At 36.6% G+C, this 16,316-nt stretch overlaps 1 protein-coding gene across 1 annotated transcript in view; it reads right to left on the minus strand.

The window, feature by feature from the left end:
* Nucleotides 1-10,029, minus strand: part of LOC142231094 (uncharacterized) — a 29,411-nt gene extending 19,382 nt beyond the window's left edge. The window contains exon 1 of the mRNA XM_075301712.1: nt 9,244-10,029. Within this exon, the coding sequence (XP_075157827.1) occupies nt 9,244-9,484 (241 nt within the window). The 5' untranslated portion in view covers nt 9,485-10,029. The remainder of the gene's footprint in view (nt 1-9,243) is intronic.
* Nucleotides 10,030-16,316: the final 6,287 nt, after the last annotated feature.

Raw genomic sequence — 16,316 nt, forward strand, 5'->3', positions numbered from 1 at the left:
AATTTTGGCATAGATATTAGCGGCCTTATACTAACACCACGTTGCAAATTTCAACCGGATCGGATGAATTTTGCTCCTCCAAGAGGCTCCGGAGATCAAATCTGGGGAACGGTTTTTATGGGGGCTATATATAATTATGGACCGATATGGACCAATTTTTGCATGGTCATTAGAGAACATATACCAACACCATGTACCAAATTTCAGCCGGATCGGATGAAATTTTCGTTTCTTAGAGGCTCCGCAAACCAAATCGGGGGATCGGTTTATATGGGGGCTATATATAATTATTGACCGATGTAGACCAATTTTTGCATGGTCATTAGAGAACATATACCAATACCATGAACCAAATTTCAGCCGAATCGGATGAAATTTGCTTCTCTTAGAGGCTCCACAACCCAAATCGGAGGATCGGTTTATATGGGGGCTATATATAATTATGGACCGATGTGGACCAATTTTTGCAAGATTGTTAGAGACCATATACTAACACCATGTACCAAATTTCAGCCGGATCGGATGAAATTTTGTTCTCTTTGAGGCTCTGCAAGCCAAATCGGGGGATCGGTTTATATGGGGGCTATATGTAATTATGGACCGATGTGGACCAATTTTTGCAAGGTTGTTAGAGACCATATACTAACACCATATACCAAATTTCAGCCGCATCGGATGAAATTTGCTTCTCTTAGAACAATCGTAAGCCAAATTTGGGGGTCCGTTTATATGGGGGCTATACGTAAAAGTGGATCGATATGGCCCATTTTCAATACCATCCGACCTACATCGATAACAACTACTTGTGCCAAGTTTCAAGTCGATAGCTTGTTTCGTTCGGAAGTTAGCGTGATTTCAACAGACGGACGTACGGACGGACGGACGGACATGCTCAGATCGACTCAGAATTTCACCACGACCCAGAATATATATACTTTATGGTGTCTTAGAGCAATATTTCGATGTGTTACAAACGGAATGACAAAGTTAATATACCCCCATCCTATGGTGGAGGGTATAACAAGTAAGTAAAGTCTAAAGTCGGGCGGAGCCGACTATATTATACCCTGCACCACTATGTACACAAGTGTACACGGCCGTAAGTTTGGCCAGGACGAAGCTTATGTAACAGGTTGGCTGATAAGTCCCCGGTCTAACAAAGAAAAACACATGTTTTTGTCAAAATTCGTTTTTATTATTCAACATAGTTCCCTTCAAGAGCGATACAACGATTATAACGACCTTCCAATTTTTTGATACCATTTTGGTAGTACTCCATCGGTTTTGCCTCAAAATAGGCCTCAGTTTCGGCGATCACCTCTTCATTGCAGCCAAATTTTTTCCCTGCGGGCATCATTTTGAGGTCTGATAACAAGAAAAAGTCGCTGGGGCCAGATCTGGAGAATACGGTGGGTGGGGAAGCAATTCGAAACCCAATTCATGTGCGTTGTCTTGGTGGAACAACACTTTTTTCTTCTTCATATGGGGCCGTTTTGCCGCGATTTCGACCTTCAAACGCTCCAATAACGCCATATAACAGTCACTGTTGATGGTTTTTCTCTTCTCAAGATAGTCGATAAAAATTATTCCATGCACATCCCAAAAAACAGAGGCCATTACTTTGCCAGCGGACTTTTGAGTCTTTCCACGCTTCGGAGACGGTTCACCGATCGCTGTCCTCTCAGCCGACCGCCGATTGGACTCAGGAGTGTAGTGATGGAGCCATGTTTCATCCATTGTCACATATCGACGGAAAAACTCGGGTGTATTACACGTTGTTGTTTTTGGTCAAATGTGAGCTCTCGCGGCACCCATTTTGCACAGAGCTTCCGCATATCCAAATATTGATGAATGATATGACCAACACGTTCCTTTGATAACTCTAAGGCCTCTGCTATCTCGATCAACTTCATTGAATGGTCATTCAAAATCATTTTGTGGATTTTTTTGATGTCTTCGTCGGTAACTACCTCTTTCGGGCGTCCACTGCGTTCACCGTCCTCCGTGCTCATTTCACCACGCTTGAATTTTGCATACCAATCAATTATTGTTGATTTCCCTGGGGCAGAGTCCGGAAACTCATTATCAAGCCAAGTTTTTGCTTCCAACGTATTTTTTCCCTTCAGAAAACAGTATTTTACCAAACCACGAAATTCCTTTTTTTCATTTTTTTCACAATAACAAAAGTTGCTTCACAAAAGACGCTCTATCTCACAAACTAGTTGACTTACAGACGTCAAGTTTTGACACGAATGATTTGAAGGTTGGTACTATATAAAAATTATATGCATTTAATACTAGCGACACCATCTGTGTGTCAGACCGGAGACTTATCAGCCAACCTGTTACCCTCCACCATGGATTTCGTATAAACTTCTTCTAAAAACTGACATCCACAATCGAATTACATGGGTTGCGGTAACGCTTGCCGATGGCAAGGTATCTTAAAACCTCCTAACGTCTTCTAAATTGTAAGTAAGTCCATACGTGGTATATATTAAATTAAAACAGATCGATTAAATACGTAAATAATTCAGTTTGACAAAATTTTCTATAGAAATAAAATTTTGACAAAATTTTCTATAAAAATAAAATTTTGACAAAATTTTCTATAGAAATAAAATTCTGACAAAATTTTCTATAGAAATAAAATTTTGACAAATTTTTTTTTTGAGATAAATTTTTGACAAAATTTTGTATAGTAATAAAATTTTGACAAAATTATCTATAGTAATAAAATTGTGACAAAATTTTCTATAGTAAATAAATTTTGACAAAATTTTCTATAGTAATAAAATTTTGACAAAATTTTCTATAGAAATAAAATTTTGGTAGATTATTTTTGGAGATCGGCTATATATAACTGTAGACCGATATGGACCAATTTTGGCATGGTTGTTAGCGGTCATATACTAGCGCAATGTACCAAATTTCAACCGGGTCGGGTTAATTTTTCTCTTTCAAGGGGCTCCGAAGTTCAAATCTAGGGATCTGTTTATATGGGGGCTATGTATAATTATGAACCGATGTGGACCAATTTTTGCATAGTTGTTAGAGACCATATACTTACACCATGGACTAAATTTCAGCCGTTCGATGTGTTACAAACGGAATGACAAAGTTATGGTGGTCCTATGGTGGATGGTATAATGAAAATTAAAATATTAAAACTAAGACTTTAATGCAATGTTGTTACTTATTAGGTCAGTTTTAAAAATTTAAGTGAATAAGGGTACTAATAAAAAATACTTTTTCATAATAATGAAATTTGGTAAGAGCTGTAAATATATGGTATCTAACAACCATGTAAAAATTGGTCCATATCGGTCCATAATTATATATAGCCCCCATATAAACTGATCCCCAGATTTAGCTTGATTTTGTTAATATTTTATTTCTATAGAAAATTTGCCAAAATTTTATTTTTGTCAAAAGTTTATTTGTATTGAAAATTTTGTCAAAATTTTATTTCTATAAAGGGTGATACGGTCAAAATTTGGTCAATATAAACTTGACGTATTTCTTTCAATTTTGCATTTAAAAAACCTGAACACCCCTCATTTTGAAGGTGTGTGTGTGTAGAATGTTGCTCCTATTTTGATTTTGGAATTCACTCTTCAGTTGTCAAAATGCCGTCCAAGCAAGAAGCAGCGTATCAAAATTTTGCTCGCGCATCGCGAAAATCCGAGCTACTCGCACGCAAAGCTGGCAAAATCGCTAAAAGTTGCCAAATCAACCGTTACAAATGTAATTAAAGTGTTTGGGGAACGTTTGTTGACAGCCAAGAAGTCTGGATCGGGGGGAAATCGAAAACCGGAAGCCGCTGAGACGACAAAGAGAGTTGCCGGTAGTTTCAAGCGAAACCCTAACCTCTCTCTCCGAGATGCCGCAAATAAGCTGGGTGTATCGTCTACAACCGTGCATCGAGCCAAAAAACGAGCCGGACTATCGACTTACAAGAAGGTAGTGACTCCAAATCGCGGTGATAAACAAAATACGACGGCCAAAGCGCGATCCCGGAGGCTGTACAGGACGATGCTGACGAAGTTTGACTGCGTGGTAATGGACAACGAAACCTACGTCAAAGCCGAGTACAAACAGCTTCCGGGACAGGAGTTTTATACGGCAAAAGGAAGGGGAAAGGTAGCAGATATTTTCAAGCACATAAAACTGCCAAAGTTCGCAAAGAAATATCTGGTTTGGCAAGCCATCTGTATCGGTGGCTTCAAAAGCAGCATTTTCATAGCTTCCGGGACTGTCAACCAAGAAATTTACGTGAACCAAGAAATTTGAATAAACGTCTGCTGCCTTTCCCGAAGAAACACGGTTGTTCCGTACTGTTTTGGCCGGATTTGGCATCTTGCCATTACGGTAAAAAGGCCATGGAGTGGTACGCCGCCAACAACGTGCAGGTGGTTCGGAAGGACAAGAACCCTCCCAACACGCCAGAGCTCCGCCCAATTGAGAAATACTGGGCTATTGTAAAGCGGAACCTAAAGAAGACAAAAAAAAACTGCTAAGGACGAGCAGCAGTTCAAGGCAAACTGGCTTTCTGCGGCGAAGAAGGTTGACAAGGTGGCTGTACAAAATCTGATGGCAGGTGTCAAGCGTGAGTCCCGGCAATTCGGATTTGGAAAAGCGAAAGCCTAACTGAATATTTTTCCTGAATTTTATACTAATTGAACTTGAAAAAGAAATTTAATTTGATTTTTTAAATAAACGATTTTCCCGATTTACACGCGTTTTCCCTTGACCAAATTTTGACCGTATCACCCTTTAGAAAATTTTGTCAAAATTTTATTTCTATAGAAAATTTTGTCAATTTTTTTTCTACAGAAATTTTAGTCAAGATTTTATTTCTATAGAACATTTTGTGAAAATTTTATTTCTCTAGATAATTTTGTCAACATTTGATTTTTATAGAAATATTAGTCAAGATTTTATTTCTATAGAAAATTTTGTCAAAATTTTATTTCTATAGAAAATTTTGTCAAAATTGTTTTTCTATAGAAAATGTTGTCAAAATTTTATTTTTAAAGAAATTTTAGTCAAAATTTTATTTCTCTAGAAAATTTTGTCAAAATTTTATTTCTCTAGCAAATTTTGTCAAAATTTTATTTCTATAGAAAATTTTGTCAATTTTTTTTTCTACAGAAATTTTAGTCAAGATTTTATTTCTATAGAAAATTTTGTCAAAATTTTATTTCTATAGGAAATTTTGTCAAAATTGTTTTTCTATAGAAAATGTTGTCAAAATTTTGTTTTTATAGAAATTTTAGTCAAAATTTTATTTCTCTAGAAAATTTTGTCAAAATTTTATTTCTATTGAAAATTTTGTCAAAATTTTATTTCTATAGAAAATTTTGTCAACATTTTATTTCTATAGAAAATTTTGTCAAAATTTTATTTCTCTAGAAAATTTTGTCAAAATTTTATTTCTATAGAAAATTTTTTCAAAATTTTATTTCTATAGAAAATTTTGTCAAACTGAATTATATACGTATTTAATCGGCCGTTTTGTTTAATATATGCTCCGTACGGACTAACTTACAATTTAGAAGACGGTGTTAAGAAGTTTTAAGATACCTTGCCATCGGCAAGTGTTACCGCAACCGAAGTAATTCGATTATGAATGACTGTCTGTAGTAGAAGTTTCTACGCAATCCATGTGGAGGGTACATAAGATTCGGCCTGGCCGAACTTAGGGCCCTATATAATTTCGGTTTTTTTCAACAAGCGGTGTGATTGCAAATGTTTTGAATAACACTGTACGGCTAATTTGGGAAAACATAGTAGAACATTTCCTATTTTTCAGTCATGTTCAACGGGATTTAAGAGCGGCGAATTTGTTGTTTTGTCCCAGCGGTGTTAGCCGAATTAATTTTTAATTATCAATTTTTTTTCTAGAAGTGTATACATTTTTTCCAAAACGGTTCAGTTTTAAATATATGTATATGTATATGGAAAAATATGTATATTGAAAAATAAGCCTTTATATATTGCTCCAAAAGTTTGAAGGCTTTGAGTTTATATCAAAAATTTAGATCTACATGGTGGTGAAGGGTGTAATATAGTGGCCCCCACTCGTCTTTAGACTTTTCCTACTTTTTATTACTTGCACCACACTGTGTAACAGGCTATTATAAGATAGTGCATATGTTTGCAACACCCAGAAGGAATCGAAATGAACATATGGTGTCTTTGGCAGTAATGTTCAGAGTCGGCCCCTGAGTCGATCTAACCATGTCCGTCCGTCCGTCTGTCTGTGAACACATTTTTGTGATCAAAGTCTAGGTCGCAATTTTGGACCAACCGACTTCTGTCCCAAAACAATTATGTGTTTTGGGTCAGAATAAAACCCTATTGATTTTGGAAGAAATCGGTTCAGATTTAGATATAGCTCCCATATATATCTTTCGCCCCATATGCACTTATAAGTCCCTAGAAGTCAGAGTTTTACACTGATTTGATTGAAATTGTATGACCACAGAAATCAAAGTTGTAGTCTGATTTATTATTTATGATTACTAACATTGTGTTCCACCCCAGGGGATTAGCTGACTTAAAGTTAAAGTCTATAATGTTTGTAGAACTCTAACAAATTTTGTCCCGATCGGGTAAGATTTAAATATATTTATATAGGAACATAAACCTTTAATATACCAGCCGTCACATTGGACGGAAATGTGGATCGAAAAGGGTGCACCGCTTTGCAGGGTGTTTGTTGTCGTCGGGAGCCACCGTGGTGCAATGGTTTGCATGCCCGCCTTGCATACACAAGCTCGTGGGTTCGATTCCTGCTACGACCGAACACCAAAAAGTTTTTCAGCGGTGGATTATCCACCCTCAGTAATGCTGGTGACATTTCTGAGGGTATCAAAGCTTCTCTAAGAGGTTTCACTGGAATGTGGAACGCCGTTCGGACTCGGCTATAAAAAGGAGGTCCCTTGTCATTGAGCTTAACGTGGAATCGGGCAGCACTCAGTGATAAGAGAGAAGTTCACCACTGTGGTATCACAATGGACTGAATAGTCTAAGTGAGCCTGATACATCGGGCTGCCACATAACCTAAACTAACCTTGTTGTCGTAATCCTACAAAGCAAATTGGGTCTAAATACGAGGACCCAGTGCATTGAATCAAACCATTGTATAGGAAATCATACATATAACAAGTATATACAGCACTAAGTTCGGCCGGGCCGAATCTTAAATACCCACCACCATGAACCAAATATTAGGGTTTCCTTTGAAATTTCGGGAGGGCTTGAGGACTTGAGGACACTTCCCGAAGATAAATTTAAAGATTTCACCTATGAGGACTATATCAGATTCTGGATTTATAAGAACCATTTTTGTTTGAGTTTTAGAGGAATCATTAACATCTCTTGTAAATGTGCCAGAAAATTATAAAATAACGTCTTGATTTGAAATCTTAAATCTGTAGAAGTAAAATCTGGAAATTTTACATTGAGTTTCAAGCAATTTTCATGATCAGTGCGCCTTCTACACCCTCAAGAAGTGAAGTCGGTCTATATGGAGGCATTACCAAATGGACCGATAAAAACTGAATCCGATACAAGTTTTTGTGAGCCTAAAATACCAGAATATTTACAATTTCAGGCAAATCAGATAAAAACTACGGTTTCTAGAAATCCAAGGAGTTAAATCGGCAGATCGTTCTTATGGGGGCTATACTAAAATATGGACCGATACTCACCGTTTTTGGCACACCTCTTTATGACCCGCAAATACCTCTAGATTTCCAATTTCAGGCAAATAGGATAAAAACTTCGGATTCTAGAAACCCAAGAAGTAAAATCGGGAAATCGGTCTACATGGGGGCTATACCAAAATATTGACCGATCCTCACCATTTTCGGCAAACCTCTTTGTGGTCCTAAAATACCTCTAGATTTCCAATTTCATACAATTTGGATAAAAACTACGGTTTCTATAAGCCCAAGACCCCAAATCGGGAGGTCATTTTATATGGGGACCATACCAAAACATGGACCGATACTCACAATTTGTGGCACACGTATTTGGGGTCCTACAATACCTCTAGATTTCCAATTTCAGGTAAATTGAATAAAAACTGCGGTTTCTATAAGCCCAAGAAGTAAAATCGGGAGATCGGTCTTTATGGGGGCTATACCAAAATATGGACCGATACTCACAATTTTTGGCACACGTATTTGTGGTCCTACAATACCTCTAGGTTTCCAATTTCAGGTAAATTGAATAAAAACTGCGGATTCTATAAGCCCAAGAAGTAAAATCGGGAGATCGGTCTATATGGGGGCTATACCAAACTATGGACCGATACTCACCATTTTTGGCACACCTCTTTATGATCATAAAATACCTCTAGATTTCAAATTTCAGGCTAATTGGATAAAAACTTCGATTTCTATAAGCCCAAGACCTCAAATCGGGAGGTCGGTTTATATGGGGACTATATCAAAACCTGGACCGATATAGCCCATCTTCGAACTTGACCTGCCTGCAGACAAAAGACGAGTTTGTGCAAAAATTCAGCACGATTGCTTCATTATTGAAGACTGTAGCGTGATTACAACAGACAGACAGACAGACAGACAGACAGACAGACAGACAGACGGACAGACGGACATCGTTATATCGTCTTAGAATTTCTCCCTGATCAAGAATATATATACTTTATATAGTCGGAAATCGATATTTCGATGTGTTACAAACGGAATGACAAACTTATTATACCCCCTTCACCATTTTATGGTGGTGGGTATAAAAATGTTGTAAAGGTCTTTCTATATTTATTTCTAATTTGTAAATGAGCCAAATCCTGAGAGAAATCATAAATTCTCACAAAAAAAAAAAAAAATCACGTAATGATAGTGTAGAATTAATTGTAAGTAGAAAAGGGCCATTCCTCTCATGCCCTAAAATAAAATGTATGGAAAAGGTTCTCTTGAATTGTGTTAATAAAATTTATTGATCAAAGTATGCCATTGCAGTTTCGTACTCAATTATTCGCTTTGTGAACCACGTAGGGCACTACAAATTCCGTTTCTGGCAATAACAATAAATGGAGCACCCCCGCCAAATCCATAGTGGCTCCTTTTTTGTTTTTTTTTGGTAAAGCTTCAACGCAATTGTTTGCAATTTTCCCACCGCTCCCTATTGACATGGAGCCACCACAGTCATATTTTATGAAATGGGTGAAACTACTTAAATGGACTAAGCGAACGACTAAAGACTTACTTGCCAATTGCTGACTCTGCAACAGTAGCTGGGCTAGCAATTGCGTATCGAATGCCGATGCTTGACCCGTATTCTGATATTCGTCCTCACTGCTGCTGTTGTATGCATGACGACTATGCCATTCAGCTGAACGTTGACGACGTATATTGTGCTCACCACCACTGAAGTAATATTCACTTCCGCCACCTCCACTGCCACTGCCACCGCGTTTGCGGCCAATTGTCCCTGAATGGCTGGACATTATGAAGGGCGAGTGGCACGATTACTGGTGATAGCTGGTGTCTTTGGTGGTCCTTACTCCTCCTGGTTTATTTTTCTCGTTAAGCGACGTCGTCGTAGAAGGCGTATTGCCGCTTTAGGCCATCTATTGATTGTGAATGATATGATGGCAGTGTTTCTGCTTGGTTAGCCACTGGAATCGTTCTTCCTTTTGGTGGTTTATCGTCAGTTTTACCACCCCACTCCCACTTAATCGGTTATGGTTAAGCTTTCTATTATCGCCATCGCTTACACCAACACCACTATAACCCCGGTCAACAACAAATGATATGAACGTTATAAAAGTCAGATATGTATAGGTGGGTATCCTTTGGCCAAACAATTAGCTATTTGTTGTTGGGCGTTGGTGGTTCTGGGTAACTGTTTTTGATTTATAGACATTCCCACATCGAGGAACTGGCAATCTTGATCTCTGGTCTACCATTCAAGGCATTGTGGCATACATTTGTGTAGTTGTCATCATCCTCATCGTCATTCTCCTATATATGAACTTATCCACTTGGGTGGAAGTCGTTGGGATGCTTGCTCCTACAAAGATAAGAGAAAATGGAAATAATTTAAGTTTAATTAAAAAGAAAAATCCTAGTAGCCACAAATCTATGAATTATGGGTACATGTAAAATGGTCATGTTTGGAGAAAAGGACATTAAAATGTAGGACCATTAAAGTGATATATTGTACTAAATCACTTAAAGGTGTTATAGTAATGAGAGTTTTTATAAATCAGAGAGAGAGAGAGAGAGAGAGAAAGATATTATAGAGGGAATGGGCTCATATTTAATCGTAGTAGCATTGTAAAATATGTAACTTTGTTCAATCCAAAACTACTATGTCGTCAGGGTATAGTATAACAGGTTGGCTGATAAGTCCCCGGTCTAACAAAGAAAAACACATTTTTTTAAAATTCGTTTTTATTATTCAGCATATGTTATTTCTTTAGCCCTTCTTATATCCTCCACCATAGGATGGGGTATATTAACTTTGTTATTCCGTTTGTAACACATCGAAATATTGCTCTAGGACCCCATAAAGTATATATATTCTGGGTCGTGGTGAAATTCTGAGTCGATCTGAGCATGTCCGTCCGTCCGTCCGTCTGTTGAAATCACGCTAACTTCCGAACGAAACAAGCTATCGACTTGAAACTTGGCACAAGTAGTTGTTATTGTTGTAGGTCGGATGGTATTGCAAATGGGCCATATCAGTCCACTTTTACGTATAGCCCCCATATAAACGGACCCCCAAATTTGGCTTTCAGACCCTCTAAGAGAAGCAAATTTCATCCGATCCGGCTGCAATTTGGTACATAGTGTTAGTATATGGTCTCTAACAACCATGCAAAAATTGATCCACATCGCTCCATAATTATATATAGCCCCCATATAAACCGATCCCCCGATTTGGCTTTCGGAACCTCTAAGAGAGGCAAATTTCATTCGATCCGGCTGAAATTTGGTACATTGTGTATGTATATGGTATCTAACAACCATGCAAAAATTGGTTCACATCGATCCATAATTATATATAGCCCCCATATAAACCGATCCCCAGATTTGGCTTGCGGAGCCTCTAAGAGAAGAAAATTTCATCCGATCCGGCTGAAATTTGGTACATGGTGTAAGCATATGGTCTCTGACAACTATGCAAAAATTGGTCTACATCGGTCAATAATTATATATAGCCCCCATATAAACCGATCCCCAGATTTGGCTTGCGGAGCCTCTAAGAGAAGCAAATTTCATCCGATCCGGTTGAAATTAGTTACATGTGGTGTCAGAATATGATCTCTAAAAACCATTCAAAAATTGGTCCACATCGGTCCATAATTATATATAGCCCCCATATAAACCGATCCCCCGATTTGGCTTGCGGAGTCTCTAAGAGAAGCAAATTTCATCCGATCCGGCTGAGATTTGGTACATGGTGTTAGTATATGGTCTCTAACAACCATGCAAAAATTGGTCCACATCGGTCCATAATTATATATAGCCCCCATATAAACCGATCCCCAAATTTGCCCACCGGAGCCCCTTGGAAGAGCAAAATTCAACCGATTCGGTTGAAATTTGGAACGTGGTGTTAGTATATGGCCGCTAACAATCATACCAAAATTATGGACCAATGATCGGTTCATAATCATGGTTGCCACTCGAGCCAAAAATAATCTACTAAAATTTTATTTCTATAGAAAATTTTGTCAAAACTTTATTTCTATAGAAAATTTTGTTAAAATTTTATTTCTATAGAAAATTTTGTCAAAAGTTTATTTCTATAGAAAATTTTGTCAAAACTTTATTTATATAGAAAATTTCGTGAAAATATAATTTCTATAGAAAATTTTGTGAAAATTTTATTTCTATAGAAAATTTTGTTAAAATTTTAGTTCTATAGAAAATTTTGTCAAAATTTTATTTCTATAGAAAATTTTGTCAAACTGAATTATATACGTATTTAATCGGTCTTGTTTGATATAATATATACCACATATGGACTTACTCACAATTTAGAAGACAGTATTGAGTAGGTTTTAAGATACCTTGCCATCGGCAAGCGTTACCGCAACTCAAGTAGTTCGATTGTGGATGGCAGTGTTTAGAAGAAGTTTCTACGCAATCCATGGTGGAGAGTACATAAGCTTCGGCCTGGACGAACTTACGGTCTTATATACTTTTTTTTTTTGGTTTTTTTTTTGTTTATTTTTTTAATGGACTCAATATTAGTGGCATACTAACTCTGTAGGTGCAGAATCAACTATAGCTCCTAATATTAGACATTTCTGCTCAGATTGTGATAAAGCTCCATAAACATGTTCCCTTTAATATCTAAAATATGGAAATACGCTTTATCTCCCAACCATATTTTAATAATACCCAACAAATGCTTAGGTTTAGTAATTCAGTAGGGGTGGTTTAGGGTATGATATAGTCGGCTCCGCCCGACTTTCTACTTTACATACTTGTTTTCTAATCAAATTACATTTTTTTTAATTCAAATAAACAGATTTATTATTCTCTAACACTTTTTCCAAATAAAAATTCTACTATTTTCCATTTGAGAGAAGCTATCTCGCTTGTCTGAACTAAGAAAGATCTTAAAATTATGAACGAGGTCTAATTTTGATTTGTCGATTATGCAAAATCGACTTTGCCAATACTGCCTAATAATCTGGAAACTATTGTTCACCCAATGATTTGAAGGCCTTCATGTCACAAAAAGAATCACCCAACTTTTTTTTTAATCCAACTAATTTGGAATGATTCAAAACCATATGATTATGAATATTAGTTGCTTGGCAAGTTCAATCTTTTGCATAACTACGTCGATTTTTCCAATGATTTTCATTCATATGGAATCTTGCAGAACCAAAGCAAGTGATCCATTCTTATTGTATTCGAACTGATACAACAACATCTATGTAAACTTTGCAAATTTCATTGGTGGTTTCAGTAGCCTTCACGTTTTTGTTTAATAAAACAGAAGTATAAACGGCCGTAAGTTCAGCCAGGCCGAATCTTACACCCTCAAAAAAAATCGCTTCTTTAACATATGTTCCAAACATATTTTGCAGGAAGCACATATATTATTGGATACTGCCGAAACATTAATATGTTTGTTTTATATGAACATATGATATGTTTGAAAGCATTTTGAGCCCAAAAATATTATATGCTTGGAAGAATTTTTCCCAAAGACGATTGTGCTCATTCCCTAACATTATCGTAATTTTCACTTCCACGAAATTTTTAGTTCTTGGCACCTTTTTCTGTAATACAAATAATGTTGAAGAAATTATTCACTTTTATAAATTTTTAAATTTTACCTTTCGCCTGCACGGAGAATCGAACCGAGGACCATACTGTTTGTAAACCAACACACTATCCACTGGGCTACGTAGCTGTTATGGTCACCAGCAGATAATTATCGTTATAAGTTACATTTATATAGCATAGTTTGCAGCGCCCACGAGCCCATGCAAACATAACATTATTTAACAGAAACATACATTTGTTTGCCACGTGGAGCAGTGGTTAGCATGTCTGCCTTGCATGCAAAGGGTCGTGGGTTCAATCCCTGGTCCGACCGAACATTTTTTGTTTTGTTTTTTTTTTTTAATTTACACATTTATATTTATACTAGGTTAGGTTAGGTTAGGTTAGGTGGCAGCCCGATGTATCAGGCTCACTTAGACTATTCAGTCCATTGTGATACCACATTGGTGAACTTCTCTCTTATCACTGAGTGCTGCCCGATTCCATGTTAAGTTCAATGATAAGGGACCTCCTTTTTATTGCCGAGTCCGAACGGCGTTCCACATTGCAGTGAAACCACTTAGAGAAGCTTTGAAACCCTCAGAAATGTCACCACCATTACTGAGGTGGGATAATCCACCGCTGAAAAACTTTTTGGTGTTCGGTCGAAACAGGAATCGAACCCACGACCTTGTGTATGCAAGGCGGGCATGCTAACCATTCCACCACGGTGGCTCCCTATATTTATACTATATTAAATTTTTATTATGAAACTTCGAAATGTGGGTTCTTAAAGATTTATAGTCAGTAACAGTGCTTGATATAAACGAAATTGGCTGATTTTTGGATAAAATATTATTTTTTTATTGCAAAAATAACAATTTTGTAACAAAAAACTGTTTTTGGTACAAAACTTTAAAATTTGGAAGGAATTCAAAAACTCTAACAAAAGAAGAACGTGGAGTCGAGTATAAACATACATAAATAATTTTATAATATAAACATAAATTTATTTAGGCGTGAACAGTTTTTTACTAGCATTTAATACCATCGCTCTAAAATGCCTTTTAGTTTTCTTTAATAATTCATTTTAAAGAAAATAAACTTTTTAAATTGTTTTAGCTGCAAAACTCGAACTTAATGCCCGCTTTTATATTTGAAGGTGTCCGTCAACTCCTCGTGGATTACTTATTAATAAAGAGGAACTAAACTTTGTTTTTATACATTTTACTGCGTAATTTTTCACTATTTCCTCCTTATTTCATTTTACTGACCCAACTCTAAAAAGAGTATAGTGCCCTGTTTGTTATTTTTATGAAGACCACTGATTTCTTTTAACGAACCAAGAAAAAAATTGTGCCCATAATGCCAAACTGATAAACAAAACACATGTTCACACATACATAAAATGCTGCTCTCAAGGCGAAAACGTATGCTGTTTGTTTTTCAAATGTCTATTCTTTTGGTTCGGAATGTCCATTCTCTTTATTCAAATTAAATAATATTTAGACTTAAGCATATCAAATTTTTGGCCTTATCATAAAACAGTTTTCCGAAACAACATGCAAGCGGTTTCACAGAAATTGTTCTCTTTTGATTCTTTCGGTGTGTTATGTTGATATCTTTCGTCAACTCTCCCGGTTTCCATCTCTATTTTTTTTTCTATACTCTCTCTCTGTCGCTTTGAATAAAATATCACAACATATGTATGTTTAGTCGAAATTTGTAAATTCATATATGTTGGCATTCACACATATGATTTTTATGAAACATTCATGCCCCAAACATAATATATTCTAACATATTAACATAGATGTCCCAAACATTTAGTGTTAGTTTAGGAACATTACATGTTTGCACTTAAATAAATTGTGTTTAAAAATTGTGCCCGAAACACATTTTGTTTATATCGGAACATATGAAAAACATATTTTTCTAAGAGTGTATATACCCTCAATCACGGATTGTGTAGAAAGTTATACTAAAGATTGTCATGTAACATATGCCAATGGCAGCGTATCTTAAAAGGTCTTAACATTGTCTTAGTCCATATGGAGGCAGTTTAAAGGGTGATACGGTCAAAATTTGGTCAAGGGAAAACGCGTGTAAATCGGTGAAATCGTTTATTTAAAAAATCAAATTAAATTTCTTTTTATACCCACCACCATAGAATGGTGACGGGGGTATAATAAGTTTGCCATTCCGTTTGTAACACATTGAAATATCGATTTCCGACTATATAAAGTATATATATTCTTGATCAGGGAGAAATTCTAAGACGATATATGTCTGTCCGTCTGTCTGTCTGTATGTCTGTTGTAATCACGCTACAGTCTTCAATAATGAAGCAATCGTGCTGAAATTTTGCACAAACTCGTCTTTTGTCTGCAGGCAGGTCAAGTTCGAAGATGGGCTATATCGGTCCAGGTTTTGATATAGTCCCCATATAAACCGACCTCCCGATTTGGGATCTTGGGCTTATAGAAATCGTAGTTTTTATCCAATTTGCCTGAAATTTGAAATCTAGAGGTATTTTACGACCGTAAAGAGGTGTGCCAAAAATGGTGAGTATCGGTCCATATTTTGGTATAGCCCCCATATAGACCGATCTCCCGATTTTACTTCTTGGGCTTATAGAAACCGCAGTTTTTATTCAATTTACCTGAAATTGGAAATCTAGAGGTATTGTAGGACCACAAATACGTGTGCCAAAATATTGTGAATGTCGGTCCATTTTTTGGTATAGCCCCCATATAGACCGATCTCCCGATTTTACTTCTTGGGCTTATAGAACCGCAGTTTTTATTCAATTTACCTGAAATTGGAAATCTAGAGGTATTGTAGGACCACAAATACGTGTGCCAAAAATTAGGAGTATCTGTCCATGTTTTGGTATGGTCCCCATATAAAACGACCTCCCGATTTGGGGTCTTGGGCTTATAGAAACCGTAGTTTTTATCCAATTTGTCTGAAATTGGAATTCTAGAGGTATTTTTGGACCATAAAGAGGTGTGCCGAAAATTGTGAGTATTGGTCCATATTTTA

Source organism: Haematobia irritans, chromosome 3 (genome assembly GCF_050003625.1).
Source record: "Haematobia irritans isolate KBUSLIRL chromosome 3, ASM5000362v1, whole genome shotgun sequence".
In the NCBI taxonomy this organism is placed as follows: Eukaryota; Metazoa; Arthropoda; class Insecta; order Diptera; family Muscidae; genus Haematobia; species Haematobia irritans.